The sequence below is a fragment of the Sinocyclocheilus rhinocerous genome, unplaced genomic scaffold (genome assembly GCF_001515625.1).
Source record: "Sinocyclocheilus rhinocerous isolate Xijiao unplaced genomic scaffold, SAMN03320098_v1.1 scaffold946, whole genome shotgun sequence".
Classification (NCBI taxonomy): domain Eukaryota; kingdom Metazoa; phylum Chordata; class Actinopteri; order Cypriniformes; family Cyprinidae; genus Sinocyclocheilus; species Sinocyclocheilus rhinocerous.
In genome coordinates, this window is record NW_015633151.1 from 8,685 (window position 1) to 29,163 (window position 20,479).

At 36.1% G+C, this 20,479-nt stretch overlaps 1 protein-coding gene across 3 annotated transcripts in view; it reads right to left on the bottom strand.

Annotated features, from left to right (window-relative positions):
• Positions 1-20,479, bottom strand: part of LOC107743151 (oxysterol-binding protein-related protein 3-like) — a 75,170-nt gene that overhangs the window by 3,197 nt on the left and 51,494 nt on the right. For 2 of the 3 annotated variants that reach the window (XM_016556277.1, XM_016556274.1), the window contains 10 exons: positions 15,294-15,458; positions 14,085-14,196; positions 13,886-13,989; positions 12,593-12,685; positions 12,062-12,221; positions 8,782-8,912; positions 6,070-6,177; positions 2,623-2,760; positions 1,837-1,930; positions 1,361-1,596 (listed from right to left, as the gene is read on the bottom strand). In XM_016556277.1, coding sequence (XP_016411763.1) covers positions 1,361-1,596; positions 1,837-1,930; positions 2,623-2,760; positions 6,070-6,177; positions 8,782-8,912; positions 12,062-12,221; positions 12,593-12,685; positions 13,886-13,989; positions 14,085-14,196; positions 15,294-15,458 — 1,341 coding nt within the window. The remainder of the gene's footprint in view (positions 1-1,360; positions 1,597-1,836; positions 1,931-2,622; positions 2,761-6,069; positions 6,178-8,781; positions 8,913-12,061; positions 12,222-12,592; positions 12,686-13,885; positions 13,990-14,084; positions 14,197-15,293; positions 15,459-20,479) is intronic. The other variant, XM_016556276.1, reaches the window with a different exon arrangement.

The window sequence follows — 20,479 nt, forward strand, 5'->3', positions numbered from 1 at the left end:
CAATCACAATGCACTGGGTTAGCTGGCCAATCAGAGCAGACTGTGCTTGTCGGAAGGAGGGACTTTGTAGAAAACGAAGCGTTTGAGAGAGGCGGGGCATAGAGGACCTACAATAATGTACAGTATTTGAAAAATAATGTGTTTTTTGAACATTAAAGCATGTCAACATATTCTGTTACACCAAATACACAAAATAATGATCTTTAAAAAAGCATCATATGACCCCTTTAATCAGAAAAATACATTTTAAATATGAATCCTGCATGTTCTTCGTGTCTATGTGAATGAATGGCGCAGATGCACGTTTTCGTTTATATACGTGTTTTTATCGTGTTTTCAGCATCTGCCACCTCAATATATGAGTATATGAACATATGAACAAAATCTGTAGAACTGATCTGAGTCACTTCGTGAGCAATTTACCATTTCTTTTGAGTAAAACTATCGTCATATCATATACAAACAGAAACCTAAAAGACTTCACAGCAACCTGTCAAAATAAAAGTTCAGTTTAACTTGAAGAAACCGTGACAGAAATATTACTTAATGATTGCACTACTGCTAATAATAAAATTATTGAAACATTATTTTTAAAGGAATATTTACCAGAAACATTATTTACCAGAATTTATTTAGCAGAAAAATAAAACATTTTATAGGGCCTTAAAATTAAATTTTAGTTAAACTTTTCATAAATTGCTATTTAATATGATAAGTTTCATGATTTCAATTAATTAGACATGTTTTTGATTAATATAATTTAATTTAATCATTAAAACAGAGTCTTGAAAAATTAAAAAGGAAAAAAAGGGAATTGAGAAAAATTAAAACAGAAAAAATGTAATTTGGGAAAAAACCTGAATTTCACAGTGTCCTACATAATAGTGATTTAAATTGAACATGACAATATTATTAGACTATTAATATGCAATAAGGATGAGATCTCACCTTCATGAGATATTTTAAGGAAGTGCATTTAAACCTGAGAGAATTTCTATTTTGGCCCTATTTGATTGTAGTTTTTATGCTTGTATTATGCTTTATTATCTCTTCCTCAGTGATGTTTCGTTACATTAGCTTTGTATGGACACGCAAATGTGAACATAAAGCAAAACCAGAATGCTTTGCATTCACAAATGACAGTGAGAATTCCTCTTGAGAATTCATATTTGCACCAAAAATGCACATTTCTTGGCATTTCTAGCGTTCACTATTTGGATGGCAACATTTCTTTTTATTTGAATGTGCACAATGACTGGGATTAGCTCAAATAATAATGCAAGTTTATGAGTGTTTTTGAATCCAAACACTTTACATATACAAATAGGTTTGCGCAATTATGTGTGTGACCTCTTCCTACCATGCGCTCAAACGGGTCCTGTGTGTGTGCAGCCTTGTCCAGCAGTTCGCTGTACTCCAGTTCCTCACACAGTCTCTGCAGTGTGTTGAGCGGCTCGTTGAGTTGAACAGGCATGGCTACTTTAGACAGATCCTTCCCGATGTTGTTCTTCAGGATGTTCCACAGGCTGATGTTGCTGGTATTGGGACTGGGGGAGGGAAGACAAGACCGCCGCTGTTCCTGAGAACCACCGTTCTCTACACAAGAAAAAGAAAAACACGGTTCAGGAGCCTGATCTCCAGAAAGGTCTTAGGAAGTTTCAGTTCAGGCATGTTAAAATTGCTTGTCAGTGCTTTTTTCTGAACACACCAAATCCCTCACACAGCTATAAAACAGCTGTCAAATGTAGACCGTAAGAGATTCCCACTGGATCTTTGAAATAACACTGGAATGACAGTGAAATGTCAATGACATGAGGAAAAATGTGGCATACCCACCTGTATTGAGTCTCTCATTCTCCACCTCGTTGCTGAAGTTCTCCATAGACACGTTGTCACTGATGTCACTGATATATGAGTCATCTTCCGAAGGCTAGCAGGAAACCACACATCATCATTACAGGTGTTTGGCTCTTTGACAATATAAATGTATCACAGACCACCTAGCAGCTGAAAATCATCAACATGTGCATCTCTCTGCACTCTTTAATAAACCACATGATCAAAACCGTGTTTTTGGGTCCATCACTCCAATGGAAAAAAATGAAGAACGTTTTTTTGTGGTACAAATTCTTACAGAAGCCTAATTCTGCATGAGGTATTTTTAGAGAGAAGCAATTATCTAAATTTTCATATTACTTCTGCTACAGGAGACGCTTGAGCAGGTCGGCCTCAGTGTGAGGCAGAAATGAAGTTAGAGTGAGAAAGCAGGGATGGCAGGCAAGCTGTGGAATGTCATGCGTAGCACTTATTACATGTTTAATATAATTAGGCCTTTCCTCTGTCTCTTAATAGGGTTTGGTTCAATGTCTGCCTGAGGTGAAGGAGAAAGCAGAGGCAGCTGGTCTTCTGAGAAGGTGCAGTAAATCTATTGGACGATTTGGTAGAGCTAGGCAAATATGTCAGTTCGTGGAGCGGAGTTTGAAAAACCTGACACTATACTATAGCCAAACTAGGGTATGACTCATTTTGGTCACTTTTGGTGCCCATCTGTACCCCTACTGCATTGACACTCAGAGCAGCACATTTATGGGACTGATAGAAAAGATGGGATTTCATTCTCACCTCATTTTCTGAAGAGCTAGCTGACAGCAGCACTTCCTGCGCATCAAAGAACTCCGATAGAGACTCTGTAATGGAAGCTCTGCTCTCATTAGACACCTGGTGGACAAGAGGACGGGAACCATCACTGGAGTCTTGCTTCTGTATGAAGAAAAATCATGGTTTCAGGTCACAGAGCCGAATGGGTGAATAGCAAAAAGAAAAAATGTGTATATAGCTAATTATAGAATTATTTATATAATGCCTATTTTTTTAACCATTCCATTTTTTTCAATATTTTCATAACAATTAAGCACACTATCCCCCAAACGTCTCATTACTGTAACATGCGAAAAATTCTCCTAACTAATGTAATACAGAACTTAGTAATCCAGTCAAGCTACATTGTTTTTAAGTTAAAATCAGAATAAATGAACCCTCCTACTGCATTCAATTCAGTTTAGACCCGGAAGAACTTTGCAAATGGGTTAAGAAAATCGAAATATAATGGGTTAAGAATATCAAAATATAATTTTAAAAGTTTATAATATTAATGTAACAATTAAATTGCTTATATATATATATATATATATATATATATACACAGTCATGGCCAAAAGTTTTGGCAGTGACATCAATTTTGTGTTTTGCAAGGTTTGCTGGGTTTGCTGAGTTTACACTCGAAGTAGATTGGTCTCTCTAAGCGAGATCCCAATTGACGTCTCCGTTCCCTCCTTCAGGGAACGAGGGTTACCATACGTAACCGAGACGTTTTTTGTAAAAAGTTATTTTTTTGGCCAATGAAGCTTTTATCAATTATTAAAAATGCATCTGATCACTCTACACTATAACCTAGAAACAATGTGAATGAACACCACAACAGCTTAAGCAGCAAACCTTGCAAAACACAAAATTGATGTCACTGCCAAAACTTAACTGTGTTAAGAAGACTGGCTCACCTCTGTGGTAGCAGCCTGTCATTGGTGAGGTAACCAGGCTTGTGGATGTTATATATATATATATATATATATATATATACACACACACACACATGTGTATATGTATACAGGGTCAATTTTACTAACAGCTTGCGCCAGCGTAAACCGTCTTTTGCCGTTATAATAGTACTGTCAGGATTTACTAAAGACGTGCAGTGAAGAATTAGCACTGAAAAGGCGTGGACACAGATATTTTTGCGCCTGACGTAATATGCATATGCAATATCCTTTCAGACGCAAAATTTATGGGAGGAGAGTATTCAAATGAATCACGCAATGCGTTTTACTAACGTTTGCGCTCGTCAAATTACTGGTATTTGCGCCATTATTTAACACCCAAAAAAAGCATGTCTTAAACTATTTTGCGCTTGAAATGGCTGCAATTTGTTGCTAGGAGGAGGCACCGCAGAGTTGAGAGAGTGCGTGGTAAAAGGGAGAGGATTTTTTTCCACACATATTAATTTATTTTGAATGCCAGAAGAGCACATTATCCGAACATATTGTTTGCCAAGCCATGTTATTTTTAATTTGCTTCAGGAAATAAAAAACGACTTGGAACCCTCAACTAGGTTTTGCAACTTCTAGCATTTTTTGGCCTCTAGTTCTTTTCAACGTACTATGGCTTCTTTATTTCTTTATTATTTATTTGCAACTGCTCTAATTTGCTCTGCGCTTGGTATATTGCGTTGGTCGTTATGTAAATGAGATATTGTGTATGTGTTCTTTAATTTGCGCGTTGTTAGTAAATCACCCGCAGAAATTTCCCCTCCCATCGGCACTCTTTTGGAATTGCGCTCTCACGCTAATTTGCCCTGTTTACTAAAACTGGCCCATAGTATATATATGAAGAGTTCAGATGCAAAAGCCTCTAAGTGCCGTCTGAAATTTTCATCTAAAATTAGCATTTTTGTCAGGCTCCTATATTTCTGTTAATTTTTTTCACTTCAATGGCACAGAAAAGGACCTATTCATTGCCATTAAAGTAAAATTACTGAACCTAAACATAGGAGCCTGATAAAAATGCTAATTTTAGAAGAAAATTCTAGATGGCACTTAGAGGCTTTTGCATCTGAACTCTTCATACATATATATATATATAATATTTTTTTAAATGTACATTGCAATGCTTATTTTGGTCTTAGCCAACTTTTACCCGGGTATCAACTGAGGCTTTACACATGATATTATGTAGACTTTTTTTTTTAATCTATGAGTTAGACTTGTCTAAAAAAATATTTTGAAATACATATTTAGGCTCTTTCCCATATCACACACTTTTAACATGGTAAACATGAATATACATGCATAAACTATAAACAGATAAAAGATAAACAAATAAACTTGAACTACAGTCCAAAGTGAATGTATTAATAAAATGGTAATAACACAGTAATAATCAATGCATAAAAATGTTTGCACAGCCACTAATTAATGAAAAGGTATTGATCAGATATGTTTTAAATATGGTTTTAGCCGGAAAAAAAAAGTTTTATAAGCTCAAGTTTCACTGGGTCAAACTGACCCGCGAAATGTAAGAGTAGGATTTGAATAAATTATGAGTGAATTATTAAATACCACCATCATTTTTTTTTAGAGTGAGAGTGATGAGAATGAGATTTTTCAACAGTTATGAGAGTTATGATTTTTATACAGTGGGCTACAGAGATCTGTTATGTGTGCCTAATTGTCATGAAAATCCTAATGGAAAAATATAATTGGTCTTAAAAGAGGCTTCATTTTCAATACACAATACATAAATTCTTATTTGTTTCTTTTCATTTTGAGATGAAATTTGTCCCAGATATTTCTTGGCAGCTTTCATGAGATTCACCTCATTAGCTCACATACGAAGCAAACAGGATACAAGTAACCAACAGAAGATTAAAACAAAAATGCAGAATGAGGGAGAATATTTCTAATCAGCACAAGACTAAGTTAAAAAAACAAAATGGGCACAAACAGTTCCTTTTTAATCATGGCTTGTTATGAAGCAGTCAGACAAAAAGGAAAGATGAGTTGGTAGAGCTTTGCAAGCTAATTAGCGTAAAAGCATTATGTTGACTAGAATGTCAATTAGGGAAGATGGTTATTGACATAGCAATTCCACAGGAACATAACGCTAATAGCATGTGAAGCGTGGGTGCTGTATATAAGGTTGTTAGTGAGCGTGCAAGTGGGTTTGGGCGTAAACCATCCAGAGACATGATTAACTGGCACTACTGAGTCTGACTCAGTCTCTCCATAGAGTATCTGTGGATTCAATTAGCATAAATCAACTTAAGCCTTGGATTTTATCCCGAGGTAACAAAAACTATTCAGTTGACAAATCTTACGCTAATTCTTTCAACAATAATGAAACCTCTACTTGTGAATAATGAGCAATGATGACTAATGAAAAGTATGGTTGGTGGCAGCTATAGAAATGGTCTGGTCTTGACAATGGCACTAATGATAGTACATTTCCCAGACCCACCTGCAGGGGGCCAGGGCTGAGGTTTATATGGACAGAGGGCTCAGAGATGTGCGACTCAGCGTGAATCTTGCACAGACGCTCTCGCAGCTCAGTGTTCTGTGTTACAGCCTGCAAAAGCAACCAGCAGATACTCACATGGCTTCCACATAGAGATCCTAACTATCAGACATACCGTGAACAATGAAAAGAAAACAGGTCATTATTCACCCTCATCTATTTCAAAGGCATATATAGAGACTACAACTAAGCAAAGACAATAACTCTTAGGTGCCATTCATGCAGAACATGTTTTCCATTCAATTGCGCTACTTTTCCATGTAAATGTGCTAGACAGACATCTTTGACCTCTGCATTTGCGTCTTTTGCAGCGTTTTTTGCATGACACTGTGTTCTAAAATTGTGGTGCTCAAGATTAAAAAAAAATGCATTTTGAGACTTTACGTTCTTCCCCCATTCCACTGCCCATGTCTATGTGTGAATGGCCCCGTATTTGAAATAAAATCGGAAATACATTCTCAAATCTTGCACTTATTCAAATGTGCAGTGTGAAGATATGTCGCAACAGTTTTGATGATTAAATGGCTTTCATTCTTTAGTTTTTCATAATTGATAACTGCCAAGTTTGAATTAGGGGTGTCAATTATATCGTTACTGACAATAACTGTGATAGTTAAAAAATGAAATACTAATATCCTGTCAATATTATACATACGATAATATTGTAAATAATTCAGCACCAGTAATGATTTGGCTGACACTCCAATATAGTAGCTTATCATAGAACTGAAAAAGAAGTCGAGGCAGTGTGCAAGCTACTACTGCTGCACAAAATCACGTTAGATGACAAACGTGGAAACGTGGCCAAACAAATGGAAACAAAAATAAACAAAGATGAATTACAAAAAAAATTATATTGATACACTGTAATAAAATTATATGATCAACAAGTCATGGCAACATGTTTTTGCATTACTTTAACTCACCAAAATAATTTAACCAATCTCAACTTTATTTTTTAAGTTATACAAGATTCAACCCGTATTTTTTAGACTGTTTAATATATTTTAAGTTGAAATGACTTGTACAGCCAATTTGATTATGCTTAATTAACTGAATTAGCAACTGAACTTAAGTTTTAGTAGGTAGAACTTTTTTAAAGTGTATTGCGATAATATAGTGATTTATTTTTATTTTTATTGTGAACATTGTGAATTCTTTTGGCCACAATAAATGCGTAGTGTAAATCTGATAACGCGACAGCCCTAATTTGAATATGCAAAAGTGAATCTGAGATTTAAAGGGGTCATATGATGCTATTTCAAGTTTTCCTTTCTCTTTGGAGTGTTACAAGCTGTTCGTGAATAGATTAGTCTGTAAGTATGTTTTCATATTTAAAGAATTTTCCACTGATAATTCAAACGCAAGTTTTGGGCAGTGTAGAGTAGCGCTTGTTGTTTGTCATTTCTCCGATCACAAATGCAGACATGGTTTAATGTTTACGTGGTTCGATGCAATGCAACGCGTAAAAAGACAGTACAAGTCATTATAATCCCCACTGGATGCAACAAATGCCTCGTTTATAATGGGTTTTAATGTTTATGTCTCGTCGCTCCGGGACACGGCATCACAATATGGTAAGGGGCGTAACATTTCCGTCACACGCTTGAGGTATTCGGCCAATCACAATGCACTGGATAGCTGGCCAATCAGAGCACACCTCGCTTTTTACAGAATGATGAGCTTTGTAAAAATCGCGTTTCAGAAAGGCGGGGCATAGAGGAGAAACAATAATGTACAGTATGTGGAAAATAATGTGGTTTTTTTTTTTTACCTTAAACCGCATAAACACATTTCATTACACCAAATACACAAAATAATGTTCTTTTTAGTAACATCATATGACCCCTTTAAACAAGCAAAATGAGAATATGACAGAATAAGGTTTGATTTTCAGGTAATACTGTAACAACTTAAAGCTTAATGAGGTATATGGACTTATAATACTTTTTATTTTTTATATTTATTTAGAGCTTGACAACCCTGATCCTAGCATGCTTTCATTTTGTGGAAAAGTGCAGCATGAACATTTTTCAAAATATCTCTCTTTGTGTTCTAAGAAGGAAAGAAGGTTAAATAGGATTGGATGAGGGTGAGTAAATTATTCAATTTTAAATTTTCAGGTGAACTATTCCTTTAAAATTGTCTAGCAGAACCAGTTAGGTTGGAGCTGGACTTTGAATTTCAAACAGATTTCCTGCAGTTCTAAAAGATAACAGATGTTAGTTTGGCGCTTATTCTCAGAAGTGCTAGAGTGGGGGTCTGCTTCACAATAACGTGACTCACTGAGGAAGATGAGTCATAATTCAGTGTTACAGAACTCGATTTAGCACAGACTGTTTTTAGCATGTAAAAATGTTGCTGTGAGGGTCAACGTTATTGTTCACAAGATTCATTAGAAGTTCGACATACTCATTATACTACAATAGCACTTCCACAGATAATTCTCTGCACTTTATTAGAAAGCACATCTAAATATTGTCTTATACTTTGGCCATTCATAAATTGATATAAGAGCTGCACGTTTACATCAGCACCAAACAAGAGCTCTGCTTGCATGCAATGCTTTAAAGAAAAGTTTAGACAAGAAATTGAACGATTGTTAGTAAATAGCATTGAGTCTGAGGAAATGTGTGTGTGTGTTTGTGTGCGTACAGCAGCCAAGGCATTCTTCATTCCCAGGACCTGGGCCGAGGGGGTAGGACAAGACTCGTGCTCCAGCATCTGTTTAAGTCTCTCTTTCTCTGTCGTCAACATGCACAGGGCTGATTTCATGGTTGTATGAACTGGATACAAACACAAAAAAGAGTCAAGCATCATTTCAGGAATATATATAAGGACAAATCATTTAAGGATATGGTTTTGATTCTCACATCTTCATGCATGATTTATGAGACATGATTTATGAAACACGATCTGCTTGTAATTTGAGGGAGTATACATATTCATGCGATGCCTAATAATCTCTGAGTCATATGTCAGGAAGAGAAAATGTGTATTTTAGTGCAAGTATTCTCCATTTTCATTATAGCAGGAGTGTGAAGGGCCTTTCACACGAGCAAGTTTCATGTGCTGCTTTGGTCTCCTAAAACCTGCTGCAGATGCAGATCGTAAGGGTGATTTTAAAACGTTGCTATAGTAGCAAGGAAACAGGAACTGTGTGCAGTAAACAGTGAAAACCTGTACTTGAGCTTAGAACAGAAAAAGGTTGATATTACTTTGATACTTAACAGAAATAACAAACAACTTGTTGAACATGGTTTCACCAAAGTTGACTTCTTCAATATGTTCTTGGTGAATATAAAGAGTGAATATAGAGTACTAGAACTGAGAAATGAATCTTAGAAACAAGGAGGTTAACCTCATATTTTTCGTACCTAAACTAAAACCTAAATGAGAAACCTAAAATGAAAAATCTAAATAATATAAATATATATGCTATTTAGAAAATATTATATATACACTACTGTTCAAAAATTTGGGGTCAGCGTGATTATTTTTAAAATTTATTCAAAAGTTATCGTTTGGATTATCGTTACTGATCAAAAGTTACCAAATGTTTCAAATAAATGCTGTTCTTTTGAACTTTCTATTCATCAAAGAATCCTGAAAAAAAAAAAATAAATCACAGCTTCCACAAAAAAACAAAAAAATAAATATTAAGCAGCACAACTGTTTTAACATTGATAATAATAAAAAAATATATTCTTGAGCCCCAAATCAGCATATTAGAATGATTTCTGAAGGATCATGTGACATTAAAACCTGGAGTAACGGCTAAAGAAAATTCAGCTTTGCCATCACAGGAATAAATTACTTTTTAAAATAAATTGAACTAGAAAACAGTTGTTTTGAACTGTAATAATATTTCAAAATATTACTGTTTTTAATGCATTTGTTTATCAAATAAATGCAGTCTTTTTGAGCACTGGAGACTTGTTTTAAAGTGCCCCTATTATGCCATTTCCAATATTGCCTTTCATGCAGTGTGTAAGGTAGCTATATGCGAATGTAAACGATCTGCAAAGTTGTAAAGCTGAAAGTGCACGATAAATAACGTTATTGTATCCCAAAATAAAGAATCGACTCTGAACAGCTGAAATGAGTGTTAGTATATACTGAAACGAATTCCACCATGCAAATAACACATTCGCATAATGCGCGCCAATGTTCTACGTTGGCCGGCCGGGAACAACTTGACCCCGGCCAGAAACACGTCATTCTACTGACGACTGACCAAATATAAATATAAAAAGATTATGAGATATTAAAGATCTTTTCATAGAGTTTGACAGTTTTAGCAACTGCTGGACATCTCAGACACTGTGTAAAGGCGGGTGTACACGGTGCGAATTTTGCTGTCGTACGAGCTCGCAGGCGATTTTTATCTCTCGGGAGAAAATCGCAGATGCTCGCATGGTTACGAGACGTTACGAGCACCTCCCGTCCTCCCGATAATTTTCAAACATGTAAAAAAAAATCGGATGCTGTCGGTTTAAATTCGTGCCGTATGTGTGGTTGAACGAGACGATTTGGCGATCCATCTGAAGTTGACCAATCAGAAGATGACAAAAACCATATAATAATTTTAGTTTAATTATACAGTTCTATTTTTTATTTGTTATTACAAATATACACATATATACACATAATTTGTTAATATGCCAAATTCAGCTTTATGAATGAATATGCCTGTTGTATTTCTGGCAAAACGAGCAGAAATTCAGAAATGGCCTACTCCCTCGAGTTCTTTATGAAGAACAGAAAGTCCATGCTTTTCTCTGCTTTTCATCCATTCTCTTTGACATGTCCTTTGTCTTCGTTTTTTATTTTTTTTGTACGTCACAAGCCGCCTGCCACAAAGAAAACTATTTCGTCCTCAGAATCCATATTTTTATGAATGGCGCGAAACGTAATGCTTATGTCAGAGTTTGTAAAATCGTAGTAAATTCGTGTCGCGTGTGACTGCCTCCGTACGATTTTCGGATAAACTCAATCGTAACATGTGCCAGAGCTCACGACGTTCCGACCTTCAGAATCGCACCGTGTATGCCCGCCTTAAGTCAAGTAAAGAAGGTAAACTTTCTAGTTTTGTGTTGGTTAGTGTAGTTTTTACCACTACACAAAACCACACATTAATTTAAAGCTGTGTATCATGTGTATTGTATTAGCAGGGACATTTCTGTCAAGCAACTTTTGAAACAGCATTATAGAAGCACCAGTAATAAACAGATATTCTGTACTGAGGTTTGATTATTTGCATGTCACTGATGTTGCCTAATTTACAATGACCAACCACCTGCAGAAAATAACGGATTTTCCATTTCAATTCACACGTCTGCAGGTCCGGAGCCACCAAATCCTTTCAATGGATATCAAAAGAGCACCATTTGCATGAAATACTGCGCTGGCATACCTACAATTTATAACTAGCTTAATCAGATAGATTAGATATAGTACATTAGGTCATCAGTATTCACTAAAAATACAACAGTAGTCCATAATCTAGAACAGCACCAAACCGGCAAAAAACAACAGGAACTAGCAAGGAAACTCATGCTGTTCTAAGTATTGTAGTATTTTATTCTTGCTGGTCACCTTACTTAGAGAGGTTTTAATATTGTCCAATCAAACCGTTTGACCTGTGCTAAGGGACCTGCTGGGTAATTTCTCTTACAATGAGATTCTGATTTTCACAATCTTCACGAAGACAAAGTGCAAAAAACCATCTGCAATCAACATCTGTCGCATTCTCCCGAGTTTTAGCTCTTCCCTCAGCAATTTCCTCCTAATGACATGTATTCTATATGCAAATAAGACATTCTGAGCCAAAAATGTAGGAATTGGGGGAGAATGATGAGGTACATCATTCTAATAAATGGTGCACTATTCTATTGATTCATCACTTAAACTAGTTTACTGTGGCAGAACTCACGGTTGTTTGCGACACGGCAGAAGTCTTCCTGCAGTTTGGATACATCTATAGGCGAGTCTAGAGGTTCATGGTAAGTCTTCTCATTGGTCAGGTCTACTGAAGAAAGGTTGGGATTGGATGCATGGAGACGGATAGAGCCTGCTGAGATACAGCTTGGAACCTATAAAAATTAGGAGAAAATACCAGGTCAACGGTCAGTGATGCTGCTATTCATTTTGGCACAGAAAGCACTGCGAGTTAAATGGCCTGGGGAAAACATGACAGGAAATTTGTCTAATACTTAATGGTCCTTTGTGTAATACTTAAGGGACTATAAAACGAGGCGTGACTATCATTGTCATCACACTATTCATGCATGTAATATGTCAGCAAATCAGCTCAATAAAACATTACGTTACCATTAACAATGCATGGCTCTCTAGTAATTTGAAGTATTCATGGAGTGATTCGTAACTGCCTTATAAGCTACACAAAGCCTTTTTAAAGGCAGTTTTATGTTTTAATATCTGCAAATAGAAGGTCACGGATCACCTGCAGGGTTGTTTTGTTGTCTTTCCCATAATTCTTGGGACGCCATTTTCTGGGATGTCTCTTCTCTTTTTTTGGGCTGTCGTACGTTGAAGCCTATACAAAATGCAAGACAGTGAGACTCTTTTTTTTTTAAACATCATTCCCCCAATACATATTGAAAGCCTTTTATTAATCCACTAAAACTATATTTTTATACATATGCACAATATATCGGTAAATATCAGTTAATGACAGATATAAGAGATTTAGTTTTAATTTATCAGTATTGGATATATATTTCCTGATATTGGAAATTTAATTGTGCATGCTCATTTCCCCTATTTTTGCATTTATGTAGCTTTGCCATCTTCTAACACTCATCTAGCAAGTTCATATTTAAACACACTAGTAATTTAACAACTAATATTGTAATCTTTAGCAAATCTCGACATAGATATCCATTTTCATACTATACATTATAAATTTGTGATGCCCAAATTCACTTAATGACTGATTATAGTTGTTTAGTGTTTTATTTTTAATTTATTTATACAAAATAATATAGAATATTGGCCATCTATTGGCTATTGGGCATAACATGCAAAAAATAAAAAGAGGAAGAATTCTGTGACAACAATTGGATTAATGCCCAGCATCTTAAAAGATAAGTTTGCTGATTTTTAACCAGCTTTGTATTGTTACAAAAATCAGCAGTATATGTAAATGAACAATGTGTACTTGCACCCTGATCTCTCCCATTATTTGTCGGCCAGACGACACAAAACAAAAAGCTAGCCGAAGACAACATTTACATTCAAAGGAGCTAAAGTAAACAGCAGTTGTAATAAAATAAGGCGGCCCATTTGGCAGATGAAAGGACAGCTTTCTGAATTATAGCTCATCTGTAACAGCGGTTATGTGGAATAATTAGATTTATGACTGCAAATCTCATCACGGCTATCCTTCTGAAATTGTGCTATCAACTGAATGACTGTTTGTCAGTTGGGCCATAGGCAAGAACATTAACAGCATCCACAGGCACAGCTGGACCACTGCCTGAGGAAATAAGCCTGGCCTTTTTTGAGGGCAGCAGTTTTAAAGTTTTTGTCTATTAAACATTTGAAAAAGTTAGTCCAAGTAAAATTTAAAAAATCCAAACTAATACTAATTCAACTAAATACATCCTTATATTTGTTGGATATGTATTGAACACTTTATCTAACTCTTCTGATATATGACTTCACTATTGATTGTTAACAAAAATAAAATATTTTATAATAACTATTATAATTTTGTGTGGGAGTGACATGTAACCTGCAGAGCGTTGATGGCTGGGGCGGAGCAGGTGCGGTGTAACACCTCCATACTTCTTAACAAGTGATTCAGTTCCAGCAGCTGAGCCTCACATACTGAGAGTTCTGAGAGAGAGAGACAAAGAACATTGTGCAGTAAAAAGCTGCAGACGCAGCATTTTCAGAGTGAGATGGATTCATAAATTGGTGTGTGTGTGTACCTTTGGTGCACCTGTCCATGTCATCAGAAGACTGGAGCCAGGCGGTCACCTTGGCCTGACTGGTAAAAGATACCGGCGAGTGGAGAGAGGACTGCTTTGCAGGAGAGGCACGCTACATAAAGAGAGAAAGAGGCAGAAACATAGACAGAAAATGATTGAGGTGAAAGAGAGAAAGAGTATAAATAAGTTCTCCTGTAAAATATGCCTAAAAATGCATTAATGCATAAAAATGCATAAATGCATATGCTATGTTGGGGAGAAACTAGTTACATGTAGTGGAATTAGTCAATTTAATTACAAAATAAATGTAAATTGTAATCAGTTACAGTTACTGAGAAAAAATGTGTAGTTAAATTACAGTTACTTATAAAAATGTTGACGATTACAAAGGAGGTTCCATCTGAATATTTTCACACACTCGCAGATTTTATTGATTTCTTTCCCAAATTGCACTGACTGCTCTAAAACATGAGACACCAATGTTTCAGGAGTTTAGGACAGAATAGCACACATAACTGTTTTATTCGCTATTTGCGTTTCTGTATGTGCTTTATTTTTTAAGATGAACTGTTTTTCCAAGGTATTGTTAGATGTCAGCGTTTCCTGTCATAGTTATGCAAAGATCTGATTTCAAAAACAGTATCATAGCTATCAAACATTTTCTTGCTATGATTTTAAATCTGTATTTAACCTCAAAAAGAGGTGCTAAAGTGTGATTTTGTGGTGGCCGTGCTTTCAAATTAAATTATTATCCTCTTAATTCAAGTGATGAAGGATTTCGAAAATGACATTAATCAGTGTCGAGTACTACTGTAAGGTTAACCCTGCCTGGTTTACATGTTTTAAACAGTTGAAAACATTAAAAATTTTGAAAAGTAATCAAATGCAATCAGTTGCATTACTTTAATAAAGTAATTGAAATAGTTACACTACTTATTTTAAATAGAGTAACTTGTAATCTGTAACCTATTACATTTCCAAAGTAACCTTCCCAACACTGGTAAACAAATTAAATAAACTAGTCATAGTGTGAAAAAAAAAAATGCTTTTTGAGAGACTATTTTGGGAAAGTTGCCACAAATTAACAGAGCGTTTAACCTTGAACAGTCCTTTAACATTCTCTCAAAGTTAAAACACTTGCACAGTCATCGTCATTTTATCTGACATTTATCTTTCCATCTAAACCCTCTACAAGTCCCAAGGCGTTACCTTTCTGATGGACTGACTGTCAGGTATCGTGGGGGAGGAGGTGAGGGGGTAATGAGGGTGGAAGAGCGTTTTCTCATGAGGGAACATGGCGATCTCATTCTGCCTGTAAAGTCTGTGGTGACGCAGCTTAGAGACCCATTCATCAAACAGCTCCTGGGACTTGATCTGCAAGCACAAGGAGACCACAGTTAAAGGTTCAGAATGAAGGAAACCTACTCAAACAGGATTCAGAAGCTGTTTTTCTTGACATCGTGCAGCTGCACTTTTAAAATGGTCTCATCCATAACTGTCTGGTTTGGTTCAGCAACCAAATCAGACATCAAGAGACTACAACGGACAGTCAGGACTGCTGAGAGGATTATTGGTGTCCCTCTGCCCAGCCTCCAAGATCTTTACATCTCCAGAGTGAGGAAAAGGGCTAAAAAAATCACCTTGGACCCCTCACACCCAGCCCACTCTCTCTTCGAACTGTTGCCTTCTGGTCGGCGCTACAGAGCACTGACCACCAGAACAGTCAGGCACAAGAACAGTTTTTTCCCACAAGCTATATTCAGTCTGAACAATTAATCTTTCATAATTATACATCGTCCATCACAACTAACATAGTATATTTATATTAAACTGCACACTTTGTAAATAACATATCTGCACACTAATAAACATATATGTACATTTATCTAAACAATTACATTTTTTCCTATACTTCTATTTCTGTATATAGTACATTATTCAATTTTTCTTTTTTTTATTATATTAGTGTTATATTACATCCCTACTGTGTTATTCCTATGTATGTCTGCACTATCATGTATGTCTGCACTATGTTTGTACTTTCTTCTACACTGGAAGCTCCTGTCGTCAAGTCAAATTCCTTGTGTGTGTAAACATACTTGGTAATAAAGCTCTTCTGATTCTGATTCTGATTCTGATTAAGGCTGACCTCATAACTTTGTATTTGAAAGACCTGCTTCCTATTCCTGAGATCAAGAGTTCAAAATGCACTTGGAGAAAAACAAACTAAAGCCGACTAAACCTATTTTGTCTCTTAAACGATTCTCGTTAGAAGAGGATTCACTACTTGGGAGCAGAATTTCATTTCAGACTAAAACTCTATGTTGGGGTTTATAAAGCTCTTATTAAACTTAATCTGTTTTGGGATTGTAATGATTTGCTAAAAGCTTTAAACCTGATAAAATTATATAATTTAACACTATTAACCATAATACAATATTGCAATTCATAGAAATTCAACACAAGAATTTCATTAAGTGTCAAATAATTTTAAACATTTAGACCCGGGGTACTCAACAGGCGGCCCGCCTGCATTAATACTGTGGCCCGCGTCATACTAAAGATTAATGTATTTTTATAACAATTTGCGCTCAAAATATTAGGCAGTTAGATTTTTTTAATTAAATGTATACAATCGCAGTAGTAAAAGCTGCTTGATCTCTGCAAGCGCTGTAACTAACCACGCGGCACGCCCCAAAACAAGAAGCGTTGTCCAACAAAAGAGGACATTTAATAACATGATTTTACTCCACAACATCAGTGTTTGAAATAACTTCATTTTGTGAGCTGATGTGCGGTTTGTGTCATAGAACGAGGCAGATAATATATCCTATACGGTAATAAAGGCTATGTCGATTAGCATTGGATTATAAATATTATTATGAAAATACCAGAGATGGCTTGAAGAACAGCTAAACCATATATCGTCGCGTCGTATGTTTACGGTTGTATATTTACTGTCGTATATTGTTGGATATTTAAATAAATAGCCAGATCGCGAACAGATTCAATCACCCACGCAATCTTGTTCATAAATGTCAGGATTCAGCTATATGTCTATTAAAGCCTTGAATCACACTCGGTGACATTAAAATCTGCGTTCATGCTGCCGCTGACCAGAGAGAGCAGTTTAAGCCTATTTGAAACATCTTTACAAAGTCTTTTGTATCGTTATTTCTGTGTTATGCCGAGTTCACACTGCACGATTTTCAAAGACGTCGCATCACTGTTGGTTTCATACTGAACGACTATCTGGGGTAGCATTCAGTTGTTGCTGTGTTCACACTGCACGATGGAACGACGACAGGAGGTTACACACTGCATGACTTTACAATAGGAAGAATCGCCGACAGCTCTGTCTGGTGCAGGGTTGCCAGGTTTTCGCTACAAAAACCGCCCAATTACTACTCAAAACTAGCCTGAAAATAGCCCAATTGCTTTCGAGGGGGTCCCCCAGTAAAAATCGTGTTCTGGGGTAAAATAAATTTTTTTTGGGCGGGGTTCTCCTTAGGGCTGGGTATCGATTCAGATGTTCCAATTCCAATTTCTTTTGTCATCGTGCTTGCGAAATCTAAAATGCTTCCATACCTCTGACTTTTTATGTGAAGGCAGGGCTCTACGCTTACTTTTCTTTTTTTCTTTTTTAAACTTAAAAAATTTAGGAGCACGTTCAAAATTTTAGGAGCACCTTCTAAACAGCACGCAGTAATTTTCAGTCGCAAATGGTCGCACTGTAGAGCCCTGGAAGGTGGTGTTGACCTCGGGAACGCACCTGATATTTTTTTTTTTTTGCCCAGCCCTCCTGGTACAATTCACATTCCAGGCCTAAATATCACGTTATTGGGGTCGCTTCAACCTGCTGACATTACAAACATTCAAATAATCACAGAAGTAGCCTACTGGAATAAAAGTTTATAGTTCGGATATAAACACAGCTGTCTACAGAAGCGATCAAAGTAGAACAAATCACCTTTTTGAAAGTGACGATGCTTCAAATAATGATTGTATCAATTACAACGTAATGCCAGCAGGTGAAGACAAGTGACTTAAAGGTGCAATAGGTGATTGTCTTCAGAAACATTTTTTGTTATGCTGGTTGAAAGTCTCTTCACATCACGATAGCAATCATTAAGTTAAGTGGTCTAAATGTATTTATCCCGATCTTCCTTCCTGGTATTGTAGTACTTTTAAAGTTTTCTCACCGGTGAATGACACATGATGTAGCCCAGCGGTTCCCAATTCCTGTCCTCGCGCCCCCCAGCTCTGCATATTTTGCATGTCTCGCTTAGATTACGCACCCGATTCAGATAACCAGCTCGTTAGAAGTGAGCTACGTGCATGAACTGTGTTCCGATCGATATGATCCATACACAGTGTTCATTGCTCCCTACTCTCTGAGCAGGGGAAATCCATTGAACTTTACTTCACTTCAGAACATTCATTCACGGATTTGCGCTGCGCAGCGTCTTCACACACATCACACTCACACACACACGTCTTCGCATCCAGTGCGGGGACTGGAATTTGGAACCGCTGATGTAGCCTATTGTAGTAATGTTGTCTCTGGTATTCTGGTCTGTGAGCGTATATGCGTTCAGGGGCGTGGCTTTGGACGGCGATTGCAGGGAGGTGGGATGTTCGCTTTCAGTGCTATCAGGCTAAAGTTAACATTTTCCAAGATCTCCTACTGCACCTTTAAAATGAGATTCGTTCAAAAAACTTTGATTTATTCAGGAATGAAACAAGTGTAGTCTTTATGAGCAAGTCATGAAGTTTTGAGTTATAAATCATTTGTTTAACTTTTTTTATCAATTCGTTGAATATTGTATTCTATAACTAGACTGCAGCAATTTTTTCTAGAAACTAGTAAATTACATGTTATTTTGTTTAGTTGTCTGTTTTTTTTTCAGAATCATGGTGGGAGAATAGTGATATCTATTTTAAAAAATAATGATACAATATAGCTAATATAAATATATTAGAAAAAATAACACTTATTTCTAAAGAAATTTGTGAACTTTATTTGCTCAATAATGCATTTTAGCATTTTGAGTTTGTTCAATACTCTGTTTGAGTATGAATGCAATTTTATTGCATCAATATAGCAAAACAAACTTTTAATCAAATTTTTTGTTTCAGTTTTTACTCTTAATATATATATATATATATATATATATATATTCATGCTCAGTGTTATTTTAAATAGGACAAGGGCAAGCAAGACTTAGATAAGTAATACACTGTATTTCTAAATCAGTAAATCTGCAAATATTGTCTTAAATAAAGTCTGATGATGCAAATTGTAATTTGTGGCCCTTCGCATTTTATGTAGTTTAAATGTGGCCCGCTTGGCCTCTGAACTTGAGTACCCCTGATTTAGACAGTTATTCCTATTTATTAAGAACTTTATATTAAGCAATTTTATACTGACATCAAAATGAGTAGCTATATTTAATGAGAGAATTCTGGGAAATGTGTTTTTCCACTGCGGTTAATAAAAAGAAAATTATTGGGGGGAAAATTATATATACAGTATATATATATCTATATATATATTAGGGCTGGAAATTTAACACGTTAATTAGATTAATTAATTACGGTGAAAAATAACGTGTTAAAATTATTAACGCATTGTGTTATCACCTGTATTAACGCACTTGCCCCGCCACAGACCTATGTGTGGGTCATCTGACATTTCATACAGCTGATTGATGACAAATATGAGGCAGGGCAACAACTCACTGTGTGATGGAGCTTAGAGAACGTAGTTAGAATGTCCCTAAAATTAAAGATATGGGGCAAAAATGCCCCTGTTTAAGATTTTGTCTCATATTTACATCATATAGTTAAGCAATATCACATGAGTGCAAATGTGATACTGATCTTATACAACAGTTCAGTAGTAAGAAGTTAATATTGTGTTATTTTAGACACAATGTTGTCTGTTTTGCTCAATTTTGCCAACGAAAATATAAAGACAAAGCAGAACTGTTCGTCTCCGAGCAACACACAGCGACATTTCATTTCTTAATGCACGTTTTGAATGAATTGGGTGAACCATTTGGCACGTTGAACCATTGGCCATAGGCGCGTTGGATTTGAAGCGGCGCTGCAAAGACCGATGGGTGTGTGACATCAAAGTCCCGCGAGAGCGATTTAGAAGCATACTCGCGATACTTTGATGTCACACACCGATCGATCTGATGCTGATGATACGCTTCAAGTCGAACAAACCGAATGATTCAATGGACCATTCATAAAGAACCATTTACTTCACTCCTGAATGAATCAGCCATTTGAACGAATCAAATGAATTAATTAATAACTCGATGACTTAATCATTAAGACATTTACCACCACCTACTGGCAGTTTTAGTTTATTATTTAGAGTATCA